The sequence below is a fragment of the Ranitomeya variabilis genome, chromosome 4 (genome assembly GCF_051348905.1).
Source record: "Ranitomeya variabilis isolate aRanVar5 chromosome 4, aRanVar5.hap1, whole genome shotgun sequence".
In the NCBI taxonomy this organism is placed as follows: Eukaryota; Metazoa; Chordata; class Amphibia; order Anura; family Dendrobatidae; genus Ranitomeya; species Ranitomeya variabilis.
In genome coordinates, this window is record NC_135235.1 from 626,256,853 (window position 1) to 626,280,642 (window position 23,790).

At 42.6% G+C, this 23,790-nt stretch overlaps 1 protein-coding gene across 2 annotated transcripts in view; it reads right to left on the minus strand.

Annotated features, from left to right (window-relative positions):
- Nucleotides 1-20,117: 20,117 nt before the first annotated feature.
- The window catches only part of COX10 (cytochrome c oxidase assembly factor heme A:farnesyltransferase COX10), an 88,008-nt gene continuing 84,335 nt past the window's right edge, over nucleotides 20,118-23,790 (minus strand). For both annotated transcript variants that reach the window (XM_077253585.1, XM_077253586.1), the window contains exon 7: nucleotides 20,118-21,959. In XM_077253585.1, the coding sequence (XP_077109700.1) occupies nucleotides 21,544-21,959 (416 nt within the window). In that variant the 3' untranslated portion in view covers nucleotides 20,118-21,543. The remainder of the gene's footprint in view (nucleotides 21,960-23,790) is intronic.

Below are 23,790 nucleotides of genomic sequence, written 5' to 3' on the forward strand. Positions count from 1 at the left end.
CTTTTTTCCTCTACCTGTGAATTGTTCCCTGTGTCATTGGCTGCAACACAACTCCAAATCATAATTGATCCACCCCCATACTTATTGTTTGGCAAGATGTTCTTTTCCTGAAATTGTACCATTTTTCTCCACACATACCTTTGGTCATTGTGGCCTAAGGGTTCTATTTTAACCTCGCTTATTTCCAAAATGCATCAGGCTTGTTTAATTATTTTTTGCATACTTCTGACGTTGAGTTTCATGGTGAGGATGCAGGAGAGGTTTTCTTCTTATGACTCTTCCATGAAGGCCATATTTATGCAGGTGTCTCTGGACAGTAGAACAATGTAACACAATTCCAGAGTCTGCTAAATCTTTCTGAAGATCTTTTGCAGTCAAGCAGGGTTTCTGATTTGTCTCTCTAGCAATCCTAGGAACAGTTCATTGAAATTTTGCTTGGTCTTCCAGACCTTATCTTGACCTCCACTGTTCCTGTAACTGACATTTCTTAATTATATTTTGAACTGCGGAAAGGGCAACTTGAAAACGTGTTGCTATCTTCTTATAGCCTTCTCCTGCTTTGTGGGCCTCCACCATTTTCAGAGTGGAGCTGCTTAGAAGAACCCATGGCTGCTGTTTTTTTTGGCAGAAGGTTAGAGGAGGCTGGATTTTTATAAAGCTGGGAAATATGCATCACCCGGGCTTTCCTAATGATGTTAGAGAACACTAACAGGTTAGATAGAGTTGAAACTAGAAGTTTACATACACTATATAAGACACATATGCATGTTTTCTCAATATCTGAATATATGAAATCAGAATAAACCTTTCCCATGCAGGGTGCCTGAACTTTTGCATCGGTCCACTTTCCTTTTTGTAATTTTTAAAATGTAACAAAAACAAACCAAAAAATTATATATATATATATATATATATATATATATATATATATATATATCCTAAAATACAAGGGAAATGTCTCATTTTTAACTTTACCTTTTTAGAGATCATTTCATCGTCAGTTTACTTAACTGTTCACAATAACAGTTTGGGCGTTCCTGGTCAAAATTACTATCTATCATTAAGGAAAGATATATATCTTGGTAGCCAGTGGATAGATGCCTGATGAAGGGATCTGAGGAGTCTCGAAATCTTGCAATTTGTTACCATCTTTTCAGTTAGCCATTAAAAGGCATCAACCACTGAAGACTCTCAATTCTAAATATCTTTCTATCTATCATTAAAGCAGCCCCAGTCCATTTAGCAGTTAGATATCGTCTTAAAATAAATCTCCCCCACAAAAAAAAGTCATTGCTCCAAACAATTCTAGCAAAAAAAAATAATTAACCCTTGTTATTCGCCCCCGTGTTCACTGACGTTCCTGCTCACAGCGTTTCTCGTTGCTGCACTTAATGGACAAATAAACAGCCCTTTTTCTTGTTTCCAGCATTCTTTTGCTTGTTGCCTCATATTTTGGAAATTATCTATTTCCACACTTTCCACACATTTTATAAAGCCCAATATTGTTTTCCGCAGCATATTAATCCCGTATAACACACCTTACTGGAGACCGCAAATAAAATGTTCACACAATGCCGTGAAAGTATAAACACATCCTCCGAGCTCACGGAAACTTCTTGTGTTTCACTGGGGGGAAGTGACCTCCTCTTTTATTTAAAGTCCATAAACTCCAACACATTTTATAGGATTTTAAACCCGACACCACTTTGTAGACAGAAGGAAAATACACATAAAATAACCACAAAGCCGCTGTTTTCCTAAGCATTTCTACACGGTCACAGTCCACCGTGAAACGCGTCTGCACCAGAACACACAGATAATATCCAGAATGTAAGCAAGAAGCCAACAGCCTCCACGCTGCCGCTGCATCTGTGCCCGACATTCCCAGAAGAGAGAAGCACAGGACGCGGCTTCTGTGGAGTTCTGTAACATGGATGGCTGTGCATATAATTAGAAAAATGCAAACTGCAATGAAAAGGTATTTCCTATTTTTGAGCCCTGAACTATCATGATTAAAAACGGTCTCTGGACCCCATTCTGGTAAATCAAGGTGGCTGCATTGTAGTGAAAAATCAATAATGATGATTGTGTATGTGTGCTGCTCTCTCCATTGAAGTGTCTAGGAGTTATGGAAACATAAGCATATCAGAAAATATCTATATCCAATTGTCTATCTATTATCTATTTATTATCTATAATATACAGTGGGGAAAATAAGTATTTGATACACTGCAGATTTTGCAAGTTTTCCCACCTACAAAGAATGGAGAGGTCAGTAATTTTTACCGTAGGTACACTTTAACTGTGAGAGACAGGATCTAAAAATAAAAAAACAGAAAATCACGTTATATGATTTTTACATTATTAACCCCTTTCTGACATTGGACGTACTATCCCGTCGAGGTGGGGTGGGCCCGTATGACCACCGACGGGATAGTACGTCCAGCGCGATCGGCGGCACTCACGGGGGTAGCGCGGCCGGGTGTCAGCTGACTATCGCAGCTGACATCCGGCACTATGTGTCAGGAGCCGTCACGGACCGCCCCCGGCACATTAACCCCCGGCACACCGCGATCAAACATGATCGCGGTGTGCCAGCGGTACAGGGAAGCATCGTGCAGGGAGGGGGCTCCCTGCGTGCTTCCCTGAGACCCCCGGAGCAACGCGATGTGATCGCGTTGCTGCGAGGGTCTCTTACCTCCTCCTCGCTGCAGGTGCCCGTATCCAAGATGGCCGCGGCATCCGGGTCCTGCAGGGAGGGAGGTGGCTTACAGAGTGCCTGCTCAGAGCAAGCGCTTGGTAAGCGTGCAGCACTGTAAGTCAGATCGCCGATCTGACAGAGTGCTGTGCAAACTGTCAGATCAGCGATCTGTGATGTCCCCCCCTGGGACAAAGTAAAAAAAAAAATCGTATCGCCGCGTCCGTAACGACCCCATCTATAAATCTGTATCTATAGTTAACCCCTTCAGTGAACACCGTAGGAAAAAAAAAGAGGCAAAAAACAACGCTTTATTATCATACCGCCGAACAAAAAGTGGAATAACACGTGATCAAAAAGACGGATATAAATAACCATGGTACCACTGAAAACTTCCGCAAAAAACGAGCCGCCATACAGCGTCATCAAATAAAAAATAAAAAAGTTATAGTCCTCAGAATAAAGCGATGCCAAAATATTTATTTATTCTATAAAATAGTTTTTATCATATAAAAGCGCAAAAACATAAAAAAATGATATAAATGAGGTATCGCTGTAATCGTACTGACCCGAAGAATAAAACTGCTTTATCAATTTTACCAAACGTGGAACGGTATAAACGCCTCTCCCAAAAGAAATTCATGAATAGCATTTTTTTTGTCATTCTGCCTCACAAAAATCGGAATAAAAAGCGATCAAAAACTGTCACGTGTCCGAAAATGTTACCAATAAAAACGTCAACTCGTCCCGCAAAAAACAAGACCTCACATGACTCTGTGGAGCAAAATGTGGAAAAATTATAGGTCTCAAAATGTGGAGACGCAAAAACTTTTTTGCTATAAAAAGCGTCTTTTAGTTTGTGACGGCTGCCAATCATAAAAATCCGCTATAAAAAATGCTATAAAAGTAAATCAAACCCCCCTTCATCACCCCCTTAGTTAGGGAAAAATAATAATATTAAAAAAATTTATTTATTTCCATTTTCCCATTAGGGCTAGGGTTAGGGTTAGGGCTAGGGTTAGGGCTAAGGTTAGGGTTGGGGCTAGGGTTGGAGCTAAAGTTAGGGTTAGGGTTGGGGCTAAAGTTAGGGTTAGGGTTGGGGCTAAAGTTAGGGTTTGGATTACATTTACGGTTGGGATTAGGGTTGGGATTAGAGTTAGGGGTGTGTCAGGGTTAGGGGTGTGGTTAGGGTTTTTTATTTTCACGGCTCTGCGTTATAAACTGTAGTGAAACACTTGGGGGTTCAAAGTTCTCATAACACATCTAGATAAGTTCCTTGGGAGGTCTAGTTTCCAATATGGGGTCACTTGTGGGGGGTTTCTACTGTTTGGGTACATCAGGGGCTCTGCAAATGCAACGTGATGCCTGCAGACCAATCCATCTAAGTCTGCATTCCAAATGGCGCTCCTTCCCTTCCGAGCTCTGCCATGCGCCCAAACAGTGGTTCCCTCCCACATATGGGGTATTAGCATACTCAGGACAAATTGGACAACAACTTTTGGGGTCCAATTTCTCCTGTTACCCTTGGGAAAATACAAAACTGGGGGCTAAAAAATCATTTTTGTGGAAAAAAATATTTTTTATTTTCACGGCTCTGCGTTATAAACTGTAGTGAAACACTTGGGGGATCAAAGCTCTCAAAACACATCTAGATAAGTTCCTTAGGGGGTCTACTTTCGAAAATGATGTCACTTGTGGGGGGGGGGGTTAATGTTTAGGCACATCAGGGGCTCTCCAAACGCGACATGGCGTCCCATCTTAATTCCAGTCAATTTTGCATTGAAAAGTCAAATGGCGCTCCTTCCCTTCCGAGCTCTGCCATGCGCCCAGTCGTTTACCTCCACATATGGGGTATCAGCGTACTCAGGACAAATTGCACAACAACTTTTGTGGTCTAATTTCTTCTCTTACCCTTGGGAAAATAAAAAATTGGGGGCGAAAAGATAATTTTTGTGAAAAAATATGATTTTTTATTTTTACGGCTCTGCATTATAAACTTCTGTGAAGCACTTGTTGGGTCAAAGTGCTCACCACACATCTAGATAAGTTCCTTAAGGGGTCTACTTTCCAAAATGGTGTCACTTGTGGGGGGTTTCAATGTTTAGGCACATCAGGGGCTCTCCAAATGCAACATGGCGTCCCATCTCAATTCCAGTCAATTTTGCATTGAAAAGTCAAATGGCGCTCCTTCCCTTCCGAGCTCTGTGGTGCGCCCAAACAGTGGTTTATCCCCACATATGGGGTATCAGCGTACTCAGCACAAATTGTACAACAACTTTTGGGGTCTATTTTCTCCTGTTACCCTTGGTAAAATAAAAAAATTGGAGCTGAAATAAATTTTGTGTAAAAAAAATGTAAATGTTAATTTTTATTTAAACATTCCAAAAATTCCTGTGAAACACCTGAAGGGTTAATAAATTTCTTGAATGTGGTTTTGAGCACCTTGAGGGGTGCAGTTTTTAGAATGGTGTCACACTTTGGTATTTTCTATCATATAGACCCCTCAAAATTACTTCAAATGAGATGTGGTCCCTAAAAAAAAATGGTGTTGTAAAAATGAGAAATTGCTGGTCAAATTTAACCCTTATAACTCCCTAACAAAAAAAAATTTTGGTTCCTAAATTGTGCTGATGTAAAGTAGACATGTGGGAAATGTTACCTATTAAGTATTTTGTGTGACATATCTCTGTGATTTAAGGGCATAAAAATTCAAAGTTGGAAAATTGCGAAATTTTCGCCAAATTTCCGTTTTTTTCACAAACGCAAGTTATATCGAAGAAATTTTACCACTATCATGAAGTACAATATGTCAGGAGAAAACAGTGTCAGAATCGCCAAGATCCGTTGAAGCGTCCCAGAGTTATAACCTCATAAAGGGACAGTGGTCAGAATTGTAAAAATTGGCCCGGTCATTAACGTGCAAACCAGGGGTGTCAAACTGCATTCCTCGAGGGCCGCAAACAGGTCATGTTTTCAGGATTTCCTTGTATTGCACAGGTGATAATTTAACCACCTGCACAGATAATGATTCCTGCACCTTGTGCAATGCTAAGGAAATCTTGAAAACACGCATGGCTTGAGGCCCTCGAGGAATGCAGTTTGACACCCCTGGTGCAAACCACCCTTGGAGGTAAAGGGGTTAAACTGCATTTTATTGCATGAAATAAGTATTTGATACAATGGAAAAACAGAACTTAATATTTGGTACAGAAACTTTTGTTTGCAATTAGAGGTCAGACGTTTTCTGTAGTTCTTGACCAAGTGTGCACACACTGCAGCAGGGATTTTGGCCCACTCCTCCATACAGATCTTCTCCAGATCTTTCAGGTTCCGGGTTGTTGTTGGGCAACATTGAGTTTCAGCTTCCTCCAAAGATTGTCTATTGGGTTCAGGACTGGAGACTGGCCAGGCCACTCCAGGACTTTGAAATGCTTCTTATGGAGCCATTCCTTAGTTGCTCTGGCTGTGTGTTTCGGGTCACTGTCATGATGGAAGACCCAGCCACGACCCATCTTCAATGCTCTTACTGAGGGAAGGAGGTTGTTGGCCAAAATCTTGCGATACATGACCCAATAGATCCACCCTTCAATACAGTGCAAACATCAAAAATAACTCGGCACTCAATCGTGAAGAGATGCAAATTTAATTCGTTTTGCATCCAGACATAGAACCAATTGTTTTGTTAAACGTTTTCGGTCCCAGAATTGGACCTTCCTCAGAACGGTTCAATGTTATCTGGAATATTGGATTAACGTGTTTAGTCTGAAGGGAATTGCCCTTGTAGTATAAATTTGTTCCCATTTCCGTGTGCGGTATATTGACCCGGGGAAGATGGCACGCTTCCCCAGGCGACATAGAATGCCGCCAGCGCTGGAACTCCACAGCGAGTGCTGACCACCACATCACCCAGCGACGCAGCACGCCATCTTCCCCGGGTCAATATACCGCACACAGAAGTGGGAACAAATTTATACTACAAGGGCAATTCCCTTCAGACTAAACACGTTATTCCAAAAATTCCAGATAACATTGAACCGTTCTGAGGAAGGTCCAATTCTGGGACCGAAAACGTTTAACAAAACAATTGGTTCTATGTCTGGACGCAAAACGAATTAAATTTGCATCTCTTCACGATTGAGTGCCGAGTGATTTTTGATGTTTGCTATTAAGGGTGGGATACCCTACTTGAGCACCGATACCCACACTCAACAGAGTGCCGTGTTTTGCTTTATTTTACTTCAATACAGTGCAGTCATCCAGTCCTAATTGCAGAAAAGCACACCCAAAGTATCATGGTTCCTTCACAATGCTTCACGGTTGGGATGGTGTTCTTGGGGTTGTACTCATCCTTCTTCTTCCTCCAAAAACAGCGAGTGGATTTCTTACCAACAAGTTCTATTTTGGTCTCAACTGACCACATGACCTTCTCCCATGCTGCCTCTGGATCATACAGATGGTCTTAGGCAAACTTCAATAGGCCTGGACCTGTGCTGGCATGAAGAGGGGGATCTTGCGTGCCCTGCAGGATTTTAATCCACGATGGCATAGTGTGTTACTAATGGTAATGTTTGAGACTGTGGTCCCAGCTCTCGTCAGGTCATTGACCAGGTTCTTCCTTGTAGTTCTGGGCTGATTCCTGACCTTTCTCAGAAACATCAACATGAGGTGAGATCTTGCATAGAGCTCCAGACTGAGAAAGATTGACAGTCATCTTGTGTTTCTTCTATTTTCTAATAAGTGTACTAACAGTTGTTGCCTTCTCAACAAGCTGCTTGCCTACTGTCCTGTAGCCCATGCCAGCCTTGTGCAGGTCTATAATTTTGTCCTTGGTGTTATTATACAACTCTTTGGTCTTGGCCATGGTGGAGAGATTGGTGTGTGATTGAGTGTGTGGACAGATGTCTATTAAACAGGTAACGAGTTTAAAAAGTTGCAATTAATACAGGTAATGAGTGCAGAGTAGGAGGGCTTGCTAAAAAAAATAAATAACAGGTCTATCTATCTATCTATCTATCTCATATCTATCTATCTATCTAAATGCAAAAATATAGGTGCAACACAAGCAAAAGCTAAGGAGAATAGCGGGTGAAAGGCCTCTCAAACAAAACCAAACCTCAATTTATGTCCAAAAAGATATAGACATCACTCCAGTATCGAAAAAATTAGTTGTTTATTGACCCATAGTGATGGTGGCAACGTGTCGTTCCAAGTGTGAAACTTTTTCAGTCTCTCTTGTATTCATCATTACAACCCCAAACCTCCTTAAATAGATTCCAGAAGAGATCAGCAATCCACAATTTCCTGTACAAAGAAATTGACTTGTATTTGCCCACTGTATTGGCTTTTTTCAACCTTGATCTATTAAAGAGTTATTCCCAAACAACAAGTTATCCCCTATCTACAGGATATGGGGCATAATTTTCTGATTGCTGGGTGTCTCACTACTGAGACATAAAGGGATCCTGAGATCAGAGCACTGGAACTTCAAGAACCACTCTGCAGCCCCGTCCACAATGTTGGGTAGGTGCACTTGTTCAACCTTGGCTCCATTCATTGTCCATGGAACTAACGAGTACAGCACTCAACTATTTCTGGCAATCCCACAGACAATGAATGGAGCTGAAGTTTTATATGTGCAGCCTAACTGAAGCCCTGTTCTGGGGGTTCAAGAGCCCGATCTCAGGATCTCTAGGATGGTTGGATTCTCAGCGATCAACCAATTTTCCATTATCATTATTATATGAGGTTAATCCTTTAATTGATCAAGTTTGAAAAAGGCCAATCTTGGGCTCAAAAAATTGCTGCCTACAGTGAGCAAATAAAAGATCATCCAGTTAAGTAGAGGAACTTGATGTGTCACCTCTTTCCTGAAAATCAATCAATTATTTATATCTACAGGTGCTTCTCACAAAATTAGAATATCAGCAGCAAAAAGTTAATTTATTTCAGTTCTTCAATACATATATTATGTAGAGTCACTGCAGACAAAGTGATCTATTTCAAGTGTTTAATTCTGTTAATGTTGATGATTATGGCTTACAGCCAATGAAAACAAAAAAGTCATAATCTCAGTAAATTAGAATACTTTATAACACCAGCTTGAAAAATGATTTTAAAATCTGAAATGTTGGCCTACTGAAATGTATGTTCAGTAGATGCACTCAATACTTGGTCGAGGCTCCTTTTCCATAAATTATTGCATCAATGCGGCGTGGCATGGAGGCGATCAGCCTGTGGCACTGCTGAGGTGTTATGGAAGTCCAGGTTGCTTTGATAGCAGCCTTCAGCTCATCTGCATTGTTGAGTCTGGTGTCTCTCATCTTCCTCTTGACAATACCCCAGGGTTAAGGTCAGGTTAGACAAGTTTGCTGGCCAATCAAGCACAGTAGACGGCTGCTCTGACTTTGGTCTTGATAAAACACAGTAGATCTACACCAGCAGATGACATGGCTCCCCAAGCCATCACTGATTGTGGAAACTTCACACTAGACCTCAAGCAGCTTGGATTGGGGCCTCTCCACTCTTTCTCCAGACTCTGGTACCTTTATTTCCAAATTAAATGCAAAATTTACTTTCATCTGAAAACAACACCTTGGACCACTGAGCAACAGTCCAGTTCTTTTTCTCCTTGGCCCAGGTAAGACGCTTCTGGCATTGTCTATTGGTCATGAGTGGCTCAGTGGATAGCATTGCAGCGCTGGAGTCCTGGATTCAAACCCCACCATGGACAACATCTGCAAAGAGTTTGTATGTTCTCTCCGTGTTTGCGTGGGTTTCCTCCGGGTACTCCGGTTTCCTCCCACATTCCAAATACATACTGATAGGGAATTCAGATTGAGAGCCCCATTGGGGACAGCGATGATTATGTATGCAAACTATAAAGCGCTGCGGAAATATGTTAGCGCTATATAAAAATAAAGATTTATATTATTTATGAGTGGCTTGACACAAGGAAAGTGACACTTGTAGCCCATGTCCTGGATACGTCTGTGTGTAGTGGCTCCTGAAGCAATGACTCCAGCAGCAGTCCACTCCTTGTGAATCTCCACCAAATTTTTGAATGGCCTTTTCTTAACAATGCTTTCAAGGCTGCGGTTATCCCGGTTGCTTGTGCACCTTTTTCTTCCACACTTTTTTCTTCCACACTTTTTCCTTCCACTCAACTTTCCATTAATATGCTTGGATACAGCACTCTGTGAACAGCCAGCTTCTTTAGCAATGATCTTTTGTGGTGTACCCTTCTTGTGGAGTGTGTCAGTGACTGCCTTCTGGACATCTATCAAGTCAGCAGTCTTCCCCTTGATTGTGGAGCCGACTGAAACAGACTGAAAAACCTTTTTAAACGCTTAGGAAGCAGGTGATTTTTGTTAATTATTCTAATTTTCTGAGATAATGACTTTTGGGTTTTCATTGGCTGTAAGCCATAATCATGAACATTAACAGAAATAAACACTTGAAATAGATCACTGTTTGTAATGACTCTATGTAATATATGAGTTTCACTTTTTGTACTGAAGAGCTGAAATAAATAAACTTTTTGATGATATTCTAATTTAGTGAGAAGCACTTGTATATGGCTGCAATAACACTGCCAGGCTTGGATTCCTGCTGCCAACCTGAGTATGGGGCAGGCTGACCCTCCAATGAGGACTACCATCAGGAAGAGAACCAAGAATGCAAGAAGGATCTTTAGCTCTCAGAGATGAGCGATGCCAGAGGAGCCAGCCAAACCTTCTTCACTTTTTATTAAAATTCTCATATATTAGGGAACTGGAGTAGGTAACTGCTGACCAAGCAATCATATAGTAGCCCTATGGCTAGCTCCAGTCACCCCCAGGGACTTGCTACTTCTAAAATCCAGCCCATAAACCCCCCACAAATACACACTTATATACCTTTCACACATCCATTCTAGGGACATTACAACAGTAAAATGTAAGGGCTTTGTCAATATAGGAGGGGTTATGGCAGCTGTAAACCCTACACAAAGAGCCATTAGGACAATTAAAAGGCCATATATGTCACTAATTGTCACATCCTCAGGCCTCTCTCAGCATGACCATCTCTTCAGCACTTCAAGGGACTGAATTGCCTTCTCTTTATCTGCTTCCCCCACCTTAGCAGACAATACAGTCACTCTTACTTTTATACTCATGTTGGGGGCAGTAGGCAGAGTACTGCTGGACTTGCACTCCAACTGGCCAGAGCTAGACATAGACCAAGTCATACCAATGCAAATTTAATGTAGAATGGTCCAACAGAGTAGATCAGATAAATTTAGCAGTCCAGGAGATCAGGCCAATTAAAAAAAGATCTGATCAGATTGATGTTGATGTTTAGATCGGTCCAAAACAGAGTAGATTGTGTAAATATAGACCTCCAGGAGATCAGGTTAATATATAATAGACGTCTGGGAGATTGGACCAATAATCAATAGACTAGATTAAATAAATGTAGGTGTTTAGAAGATCAGATCAGATAAATGCGGATGTCCAGGACATCAGGTTAGTAGACAGCAGATGTGCAGGAGATTGGACAGATACACAATAGACCAGGTGAGATAAATGTAGATGTTTAAGAGATCGGACCAATACACAGTAGATTGGATGAAAAAAATGTAGATATCCAGCAGACAAGATCAATTTAGACATCCACCAGTTCAGACCATCATAGATGTCCACCAGATAGGGGCAGCACACAGTCACTGTTCACAGCGCTTTATAGCAAACTTTTACCCCACAGTACAAGTAAACCCACCACATCACTGACAGACTAAACTTATTTCGGCCAATAACAAATTTTTAGGAGACCAAAACTTCCCCATGTGTCAGATCATCTTTTACAACCATAAGCCCATTATCAACCTAAATGATTGTCAGGTAAAACGTAGTCATCAGTCACCATCTGGAATAAAGCTTTCATTTATGTCTTTCTGTGAACATGATAAGATCTTTGTGGATTAGCTAGTCTACAAAAGATCTTATGCTCACGGAAAGATCTCTCATCCTTCGCCCGTTGCCACTGAATTTGTATGGCCAAGTTGAACGACATAGGCAATGAGTATGGACCAAAATGTGTGTGACTGAGTGTAAGTATCATTCAACTGTCAGCTGACCATTACAGCTTACTTCTATCTAATGTGTGTGGCCACCATTGGCCAAGGGTCTGCTGGGCCCCTTATTATGGTGTCAGTGTGACCACTTATGTTGTACTGGGTGTGGAGTCCTTTTTGTCTTTCTCACCTCATTAGAACAAAATCCTGTTTATTTTCTTTCTCCTCTTTGTTTCCTATTGTTGTTTCCTAGTCACTGTTTTCTGTTTGTTTTTAGGCCCCAACACTTCTCGGCTTCCATGTTGTTTGTGAAGTGTTGTGTAAACAGATTATAACCTGGGATTACACAAACACATGGCCACTCACTGGTGCCAGGGAGGTGTATATAAGGAATGTGGGTGTATTTCTTATAAGGGTAAGGTCACATAACTGTTTTCTCCACATCTGAGAATGATCAGATTATTCTGATTAGAGTTTTATCAAAAAAGAGGCACACGTTTTTCTTGTACGTGGAGAGAAAAAACAAAAAAGTTCTTCAGCTTTTCCATTGAATCAGTTTGTGAAAATCGGACCGCACTCAGATATCATCTGCGTATGGTCTGATCTTTTTTTTCCATGGACCGATAGATTTTAATTACCCATTTTGATCCAACACTAGGATCAATATCAGACATGTCTTCAATTTTTTCTGAGGACCACTCGGTCTGAGGAAAAAAATCGGATGTGTGTACAGCCCCACAGGATATCATAAGTATGAGTGCTATCTGTGAAAACCAAGGATAGCACTCGTCCAAGAAAATTGGTCATAAGCACGAGCCCTATGATAGACAGATAAATAGATATGGATGATCGATAGATAGAAATTGTTTAGAAAATAGCTTGGAGAGGGAGGTAACCACCAAAGAAATTAGAACTTTGTGAGCAGTTCGGCACAAACCTTCAGACACTGATGAAGTCAACTCCCAAGACAAAAATCAAGAGCGTTCCAAACGAATAAAGCAAAGAGGAGATGGAAATTTAATCCACTCATATGTGCCACCTTTCAGCCGGTGGTTTATGTGGTCTTATCATTTCCTGCGTCATTGACCATTAGGCAATACTGAAGCTCACAAGTTTGGGACACCTATCATTAGGTGGTGCTTATTAAAAAAAACACCACTGATCTACCGAATTGGGACTCTCTTCACAAGATCAGGTTTCTGGATCATCCGATGCTGGATCCGACCCTCTTTCCTGTCTTTCTGTATATACCTTCTTTCTTGTGACTTTCCGTCCCGTCGTTCCAGAAGGAAATCTCTGCTTTTAATTTAAGCATTCACCAATCTGCCAAATTCTACACTTGAAACAGCTGTTGGAAAAAGGTGCTGTATATAATGGACTACTCCAGAAATTACAGACACGGCAGGCTCCTATTAACCTCTCTCCTGCCAGCCAGATGAGGAAAAGGAGAATTTTTGCACTACGTGAAGAGGTTTTATATACATCTGCTTGGAAGCACCATGTGGAGTGTTATCCTCTATGTGTAGAGTTCAATGAAAGGTAAAAATGAGCCATGGAAGGAAGGAAATGTGATAGAAATACCGGGTCTGTGCATCGATAACAATCACTGTGGCCACCCAGATGTTTGTACCCGCTGCAGAATCTCTAACCTCGGCTGAACTTCATCTGGACACAGATTATAATTGAAAGCACCTTACAATGGAGCAGAACGTCTTCTGAAGATTAAGTGATATTTTCCACAAAACCAAAAGAATTCTTAAGATATCATAAAAGTGACGCCAAGTCAGGTCTGACTCCTGGATACCTTGTGGTCTACATTTCTCCAGAATATCTTGGGCAGGTCTTCCTACTTCTCAATGGATTGATCATGAGTCTTGTGATACTTTCCACTTATCTTCACTGTTTGACCTCTTTATCATTCATAACACATCCAGAAAAATGTAAAGATATGATATAAGTGGGGGTGACTTATAGCACCAACATCAAAGGATTGGACATGGCGGCTCCTTATCTCACCCAACATCATCTGTCATCATCATCTGCCTCCATACACATTAGACTGTTGACCAAATTCTCCAATATTGGTTGGTTCAGCTGACAATCTAATGTCCACAGGGTGCTTAGCAAAATGTGAATGTCCAATGCCATGTGCCTCTTTATCTAATTATTTCTGCTTTAAAGGTGTTTTCCTGGAGTTTAATATTGATGTCAATTAAGATCAGATTGGTGGGGGTCTGACTTCTTTCAAGCTCTGCTGGCTAATGGGTCCACGGCTTTCCGTTGAGTTTATCGTCTACGTGGCATAGTGCTTTAATTGAATTGGATTGAGCTGACTTCTACACTATCATCATGGGTGACTTCAACATCCACATTGACAATTCCCTCTCAGCTGTCAATAAACTTCTATCTCTCACTTCCTCCTTTGGCCTCGCTCAATGGCCTTCTGAAGCCATTCACAAAGATGGCCACACACTGGACCTCATCTGCACCCGCCTCTGCTCCGTATATAACCTCTCTAACCCACCTCTACCTCTTTTTGACCACAACCTACTTACATTCTCTTCCCTCTCCTCTCCAGGTCCACAATCCCCACCCCACAAACTGGCACACCCTTGCAGAAATCTTAAACACCTCGATCTACACTCTCTGAATTCCTTCTTCCTCCTACAGACATAAGTTCCCTACACAATGCGGATGCTGCTGCCGCTTTATATAACACCACAATAGCTGCAGCTCTTGAATCGGTCGCCCCTCTCACACATACCAAAGCTCGCAAAATCAACAGACAACCCTGGCACACCAGCCTGACCAAAGAACTTAGGCAGGCTTCCAGGGTTGCTTAGTGGAGATGGAAAAGATCACATTCCAATGAACAATTCATCGCATTCAAACAGTCCCTCACTACTTTCAAGGCCACACTGGCCACAGCACAACAAACCAACTTCTCATCTCTCGTATCCTCCCTGTCTCACAACCCCAAACAGCTAATCAACACCTCCAATTCTCTCCTCCGTTCCCCAGTACCTCCTCCCTCTCCACTCACCTCAGCTGAAGACTTTGCATCATTTTTCAAACAGAAGATTGATAACATCAGATAAAGTTTGACCTACATCCCCCACAACCCCTCTTCCTAACTACTCAGCCCTCCTCCTCCAAAACCAGTTTCTCCACCATTACAGAAGACCAACTTTTTGTCTTACTCTCGAGATCACATCTCACCACCTGTGCACTTGACCCAATCCCTTCCCACTTTGTCCCAATCCCTTCCCACTTTGTCCCAAACCTCACCACAGTCATCATCCCAACCCTCACCCATCTCTTCAACCTATCACTAACAACAGGTGTTTTCCGGTCATGCTTTAAACATGCCTCAATCACATCCATCCTCAAAAAGCCTTCTCTTGACCCATCCTCAGTATCTAGTTATCGCCCCATATCACTTCTCCTGTATGCTTCAAAACTAGTGGAACAACATGTCCATTTCGAACTGTCCTCCCACCTCACTTCCTGCTCCCCCTTCGACCGCTTACAATATGGCTTCCGGCTGCATCAGTCCACTGAAACTGTCCTAACTAAAGTCACCAATGACCTACTGACTGCCAAAGCCAAGCAACACTACTCTGTCCTCTGCCTTTGACACAGTGGACCACTCCCTATTACTACAGATCCTCTCATCTGTTGGCATCACAGACTTGGCTCTATCTTGGATCGCGTCATACCTAACAGACCGGGCATTCAGTGTCTCCTACTCACACACCACCTCCTCTCCTTGACCCCTATCTGTCAGAGTCCCGCAAGGTTCAGTCCTAGGACCCCCTGCTCTTCTCCATTTACTGGGACAGCTCATAGAATCTCACGGCTTGCAGTATCACCTCTATGCTGATGACACACAGATCTACATCTCTGGACCAGATATCACCTCCCTACTAACCAAAATCCCACAATGTCTGTCCACTATTTCATCCTTCTTCTCTATTAGATTTCTAAAACTTAACATGGACAAAACAGCATTTTCCCCCATCTCACTCGACTCTCCCAACAGACCTATCCATTAAAGTGAATGGCTGCTCACTCTCCCCAGTTCCACAAGCCCGCTGCCTCGGATAATCCTGGACTCTGATCTCTCCTTCAAATCACATATCCAAGCTCTTTCCACTTCCTGCCGACATCAACTAAAAAATATTTCCCGGATCAGTACATTCCTCAACTTAGAATCTGTAAAAACTCTGTACTCCCCTCTTATCTTCTCTGCCCACAATCGCATACAAGATTTCTCCTGCACATCCCCAACTACTCTGGACCTCTACCCCAACAGATCAGACTCTCGCCTACCATGGAAACCTTCAAAAGGAACCTGACGACCTACCTCTTCTGACAAGAGTACAACCTGCAGTAACTACCGATGCACCAAACCGCTGCACAACCAGCTCGCCCTCACCTACTGTATCCTCACCCATCCTTTGCAGATTGTGAGCCCTCGCGGGCAGGGTCCTCTCTCCTCTTGTACCAATCGTGACTTGCATTGTTTAAGATTTTTGTACTTGTTTTTTTATTATGTAAACCCATCCTCACATGTAAAGCGTCATGGAATAAATTACGCTATAATAATAAATAATAATAAAGCTGTAATATTAGGCACAGAATCTATGGTAGTGAAACTTGTAACAGTGATGGGGCCATGAGCTGTAATGATGTTTGCAACTGGACCTCGACTGGTCCTACAATCACTGATTAAGTCCCAGAAAGCCTTTTTTAAATGAAAGTTGCTCTTCTTGTCCACTTGTATTTCTTATTTCCCATAATTTTTTCTACGTTCTTCCTCTATACAATCAATTCTTGACTGAAATCAGAACTTTTCCTGCTCCAATCTTTTTAAAATCTAGATCTTAGATCAGAATGGACCACAAAAAGTACGTATATCACAATCTGAATATTTCTGTTCTAAGTTCCAGTCTTTACCAGTTTTATTTCACAACCAACAGGTGCCATATAGATCTTAGGTGGCCATGCAAGTATAGAAAAAAAAAAAAAAAAAAAGAGACCCTAAAACAGTTTACATAATTAAACACTCTGTCCCAGAACGTTCCGGTTTTTGGTAAATGCATAGAGAGGCATGACCATTGAGTTTGTCCACCCCTTTCATTGTTTGTTACTGCATCAGCAGCTGCTGAACCTTTCCTCTATGGCACATGGGATCTATTTTTTTTTTTTTACATTGTCTTAACAGTGCAATAAGTTTTGGACTCCATAGAACCATCTTACATTTCATTGGCTGCATGACACAAACCCTAATAACATATGCATGCTATCGGAGAGTAGAAGACCCCGATTCTCCCAGTGGCGAAATGCACTAATCACCTGTAATGATGCAGCTAATGATATGTTATTCTCAGATTACTGACCCATAGGGTGAGGATGTAATGCAGATGTAATACTCTATATCCTCCTCCCCAAGCCGGGCCTGGCGTATGCTGAACACATGAACTCCATCCTTCAACAGCCATGTCACATCTGTTTGAGTCTTGTCTCCACACCAGGCCATTAACATTACAATGGACAGTCCTTTGTGTCTTATATGGCAGGTCAAGGAGGATGAGGGGCGACCTGGCAGTTGAACTGACCGAGTTCAGCTTGGTGTCAGCAGATGTGTTAATATCCAGTGATGAAGGCTCTATAAACGGGAGGCGGTACATGCTAATGTGTAATAGTCAGGACAAAGGGGTCACGCCAACCTGGATTCTAGGATGGTTCTTTCTCTGTGGAGAATTATCATATGTGTGCATGAACATAGTGAAGTATCTGAAGATGGTGGTTTTCCAGACTATAGTATGAGTTTAATCATTCAACATGGAGCAAAATACAAGTTCTTCTATGTATAGAGCAATGACCGTCTGGTGTAATATGGAAAGAAGCCATCTGCCGAGTTGGAATAGGAGTCAATGACATCACTAAGATACAAGTAATGTTGGCAGACAGGTTTCAGTGTCATCGAGTCCTCTCTTGATCCTGGCGGCCACATAAACAGTGCTCCCGGTAGACAAACCATCTTCTGTTTTGGTCATTAGGTTTTTTTAATGTCTGGTCAAGAACAAATGTCCATACCATATCCGATATCGGAGTTGGAAGAGGAGTTCCAACATCACTAGGAATCCGGCTAGTGTAATCAGCAGAGGTTTTAAGTGTCATTTAGACCACTCCGACTCTTGGCGGTCATATAAATCTTGCTTCTAGAGGACCTATTTTTTATTTGGCTCTTCAGGTTTCTAAATGTATGATCAAGAACAAATGTCTACATCTGTGCTGAATGCGGAGGAAATGTCATCGGCAGGTAGTGTAAGCATCATAAAAGCTCCAACTCCTGGTGGCCATATAAATAGTGCTTCAAAACGACAAACTTTCCTCTGACTCTTCAGGTTTCTGTGGTCATGAACAAATTTCCACATCTGAAATCCAAGCTGGATGGGGAGGTAATGCCATCTTCAGGTAGGTTAAGTGTCATCAATCTCTGACTCCTAGTTGCCATATAAATGGTGCTTCCACAGAATGACCCATCTTCTATTTGGGTCTTCAGCTTTCTGAATGACCAGTTAAGAGCCATACATTAGAACAAATGTCTACATCATATCTGATGTCGAAGCTGGAAGGCGTCGATGATATCACTAGGATACAGGTCATGTTAGCAGCAGGCAGGTTATGCTTTCTGATGCTGACCTCGGCTACATTTCTGGCATGGTCTGATAATTTTCAATCTGGGAAAAGTTGCACCAAAGTTACTAAGGAGGCAAAATATATTAGGTGCAATGTTAGACATTCCTCCTAATAACGTCTCACGACTAGCGTACATATACTCCGATTGTATGCATTAAGAAATGGGACATGGCTTTAATACATTTGACACATGGCGTGCCATGTTGGCCCATTTTGGGAGATGTCACCACTGTATATAGCACTGTGGCCATGAGCATCATTCATGTCCAAAATTACCAGGCCATGCCAGAAATTTAGCCGAAGTCACTCACTACTCCCATTATTTTAATGCACATATGTGTTGGCTCCGCAGACAAAGTTGTGGAATGAACTCCAGCGCTCACACTGTTATATTACAGTACGGTATTTATAAGGTGTGTAAAGTGCATTACCCCGATCCTACAGCCTGAAGCGCTCACATAATTGGCTTCTTATTAGAAGTCTGAAGCCTTGGTCTGACTACTTACAGGATTGGGTGGTTGTACTTTATAGATGAGGGATCTCATCCAAGTGACCCTTTCACCATCTACGAAAACTAATGACGCACCCGTATTAATATATTATGACTGGCGAATAGAGGCAGCTGCAGGTCACTGCACAGCCGGCTGAGGAGACATCATCTGTCCGTGCACCGCTCCTCTGGCTCCATCTTATACTCCGCTCAGATCTGTGCAGGGTTGTCTAATGCAATTCTGCTATCTTTCATGAATTAAACTGTAAAAGGAGTTAATGGCCTGCTGGGACTTGTAGTTTCAGAATTGTGTGGGTGGCAGCAGGAAGCTCTCTTGTGCTGATGGTTTGTTACAATGTAATAGCACAGGTAAAATGTATTCGTCAGACTTCGGAGCGTACAGAGGGTTGCCTAGGCTGGATACAATTGCACAGCCTCTGTAGGTATACTTACCATCTAGATGGCGACATGAATGTTCCTAGTCACTTACGGCACGCAGAGATCGTAAATATTGTCTTGACTTGAAACAACAAAGCTTATTAGAAAGTTTGAAAGCATTTCATTATAGAGTGATTACATTTGTTTTGGGGACTGAACATACATTTATAGATTACCAAATCCTGACAGTGTGCAATGTACACGATGTCAGGATTACGCTCTATTTCCAGCTCAGGGGTTGTCACTAGTGAAGAGCGACAGTGCTCGGATAAGGTGTTATCACGCATGCTCAGGTGCTAACAGAGTGTCTTCGGCGTGCTCGAATAAGATGTTCGACTCCCCGCAGCTGCATGTCTCGTGGCTGTTTGACAGCAGCAACACATGGAGGGATTATCTAACAAACAGGCAATCCCTGCATGTGTTGCAGCTGACTTCCCCTGGCACCACAGCCTTGGCAGCTGGCGGTCATGTTGGCTTTGTCTGGCACAGGCGCAGACCGGCATGACTACCTCATGTACGCACGCGGCTATTAATTTCATGACCCGAGGGGACTTTGCTCACTGGTAAATTACAGGTATTGTGTTGCGAGCCAATACCTCACATCCCATATATATGGGACGTAAAGAGATGTGTTCTGTGATCGCTGCAGGAGGAAATGATCCCATAGTAATTGTATCTTCCGGACAGTTGGACTCAAGTACAATTCACCCAAAAAAAAATCAGGGAAAGGATTAGGCGTTTTCAATTTTTTTTAATGAAATATGCCAAAAAACATCATAAACAGAGCGATATCTTACATTACAGTATCAAAGATTGTTTCTTCAAGTACGGAGCCCCATAGGCTGAAGCAGGAAACATGGAAACGTAAGGCAAATTCAGATTAGAGAATAATGGTGGTTGCTGTGAGGGTAGGGAAATGCAACCAAAAATCTGAGACTGGAAGTGACGCCTAATCGTTGATATGACCATTCTTGTGTGATTTCATTTCCCGTATTGTATCTGGGTGACGATGCCATCCATCATTTTAAGGGAGGTGTTGGACAAGTTGAAGGGTTTATACACTGATCATTTCAGCTTCTTCCCAGAGGTGGTCTTGGGGTCCAGTGATGGATAGGACACTGCCACATCAACGTTCCCACTTATGAGCCATGTGTTGGCAGTACACAGTCATTTCCACCACTTGGTACCCACCTTGACATTTCCACCCTCAGCACCTATAACAAAGCTTAAACCATTAGTCTCATCTCTACACACAAGAAATTGCTGCTCGGCCAATCACTGGCCGCAGCGGTGACCCAACTCAGTTCTAACTGGGCCTTTTCTGCTTTGTCAAAATGAAATTGGGAAGTAGAGAGCAGAGGGGACATGATAAACCTTAGAACAGGAGCTTTGGGAAATAGTGGAGGTTCTCTATCCAATCTGAACCCTTTAAAAATTATTTTATTACCCACTGGACAGCCCCTTTAAAGCTGCTCAAAGACACTGGCATATTCCTGATGGATCCCGTTGAGGGTAACCTTTGTTTTCTCCATGATAAGCTGTGCCAGAAGTATCTGGCAGTATCTTTGGCCTCACCCAATATTTATGTTGAGAGCCTGGACATCGGCAACTAGACTAGAAGTGAAACCATGCATGATCTTCTGAACAGTCTCCCGTAGTATGGTAACTCTTGTATACCATTTCCTGACCTCAGAAAATAAATATTAGCTCTTCCATCTGGAGATTGTCTTATTCCCTTGACCTGAACTGTACAGAACATTGGATACAAGCTAATGGTGGGACCATCCGGTAGCAATGAGAATACGAGTCTTTGCAGGAGTCATGTGGATGCCACCTTTTTGTATTATGAACAGATTTCTCGTACATTGACGAGCCAACAATATTGCTTGCTGAATTCTCACAGATCACATAAGGTGGAAGGAGTTCTCAAGTTTAAATAGCTAGCTAAAGGATTTTGCAGGGTGTGATGGGGTCACTAACTTATAAAGAGCACTTTATAATGCACGTCCCTTCCCGATCCTAATATATGAGGTAAGACTGGTGTCCTCGAAGTCAATCTGTCATGGATACCAGAGAAAATTCATTATTTGCAAATGAGTTTTACAGTAAAGTCTGATCATTGTGTGCTCCTTCTAGAAAATTCTTCATTCTCCATTTTCAGCTTGGATCTTGGACGACCTCCGATTTCTCTTTTTTCCCAACGACAGACTTTTTGCAGGTCAACATAAGGAGCAGAAGTGTGGGAAGATGCCAGAGACTGCAGAAAAAAAGCTTTCTGGCACTGTTGCGATCTGCGTCCCGGTAAAACTTGTAGCCCAAGTAAGAGATATACAGGTTAATGGGGAGGGAGATGATGGGGAAGTTCCATGTAGTGACGTCCAGGACAGGCGCTGCAGTGGACAGTCCTATGAGCCCAAGGCAGTGGCGAAGGGCCACTCGGCGGCACATGTCGGGATGTGTGACGGACATCATTCGATAGCCTCCTCTGGAGTAGTCTTCACGGAGGTTCCAGCTCAAGGCATTGAAGTGAGGGAACTGCCAGGAGTAGAGGATGGCACCCATCAGCAAGGCCCCTACAACATAAAGGAGATCATCAATAAACTGGAAACAGCAGGTCATCTCCATGTGTCTGTGGTCCTGGTACCGCAGTACCTGTAATCTGCTCTACAACCTAAACTCACCGCAATGAAATAATGAATGCTCTCACTGAACCTCAGATTATAAATGATATCACCCAGATCGTTATCTTGGGACTTAGACAAACTACAATTTCCATATACACACACGTGATAACGCTTTTATGTCTGAGGTCCTGCTCCCATAGACCTTCAAGTCTATATAAACTCACTACAATAAACTATATAATATTCCCTGCTCCCTCAGATTATAAAAGCTCCTCTTATCCTAATCTGATCGTTATATTGGGTCCTCTATAAGCTGGAAACGGCGGTCAGTAGTTATGTGTGTGTGATCACGGTTTTATGCCTGTGGTCATAGTCCTGGTCAATGTTAATTGTCATGCATCCAAAGTAGCCACACTGCCATGGGGCCCACATATTGAGGGGCCACTCAGGTGCAAGAACAATGTGGCCAGTGGCCCAGATTTATCATTTGTGGTTCATTGAAGCCATTTTTGCTCTTTGTTTTCGTCTTTAACGAGTTTTTGCAACTTTTTAGCAAGCACCCCCAGCGTCAGAAATGATTCGGGGTCTCAGCTACCGGGGGGTAGCGGAGACCCCTGAGAACATGATGTTGCAATTGCCGTTATTCACGGGATAACGGAGCTGCAAAAAAAGACCTAATTTCCCATTTAATTTCTCTCTCCTCTGATGTGATCTAGCACATCAGAGCAGAGACAAATGGGGTCCCCCGAGCCCCCCCAGTACCCCCGGAGTCCTTGTACCCTCCTGCATCCCCCGGCTGCCAGCATCTTCTTCTGGGAAGAAAATGGTGGGCGCATGCGCAGTGCGCGCCTGACCGAGATCTGACGGCCGGCATCTGGCAACAATGGGAAGTTTTTCCTAATGATTCATTTTGATCACTGTGATAGGGTCTATCACAGTGATCAAAATAAAAAAAATAGTAAATCAAACCCCCCTTTATCACCCCCTTAGTTACGTAAATATAATAAAATATTTTTTTGAATTTATTTCCATTTTTCCATTAGGCTTAGGGTTGGGGCAGAGTTAGGGTTGGGGCTAGTGTTAGGGTTAGAATTGTGGTTAGGGTTATGGCTGGAATCCCAGCCCCGCACTGTGTTATGCATTATGCACAGTGCGGGGCTGGGATTCCAAAGGTGGGTGGCCACACTGCCGCGCAGGCGCAGTGTGCAAGCCTGGCTTGGACGGCAGACGGCCAGAGCTTACTGCGCCTGCGCAGAACATTACTACACAGCGCAGGCGCCGGTTTGAAAACAAACAGCGCTGAGGGGGCGGCGCAGAAAGACCAAGAAGATGTGAGTGATGGCAGAGGAGCATTTCGAGCTGGGGAGTGAGGAGCCGCCTCCCTGGCTAGAGACAGGAATTGTGGCTAAGTATCAAATCGCTTTTTTGGGGGTATACTTGAACCTAAAACTAAAAGAGCCACCTTGTTAGAATGCAGCATTACTGCTGCACAAGGTGGCTCTTTAAGTTTATAACGGCTGGAGGGGGGTGACAGTGGCCCTTTAACTATTTTGTGCGATATGACTGATTTTTAAGGGCACAAAAATTAAAAGTTTGAAAATTGCAAAACTTTCTAAATTTTTGCCAAATTTCCATTTTTTTCATAAATAAATGCAAGTTATATCGAAGAAATTTTACCACTAACATGAAGTACAATATGTCATGAAAAAACAATCTCAGAATCAGTGGGATCCGTTGAAGGGTTCCAGAGTTATAACCTCATAAAGTGACAGCGGTCAGA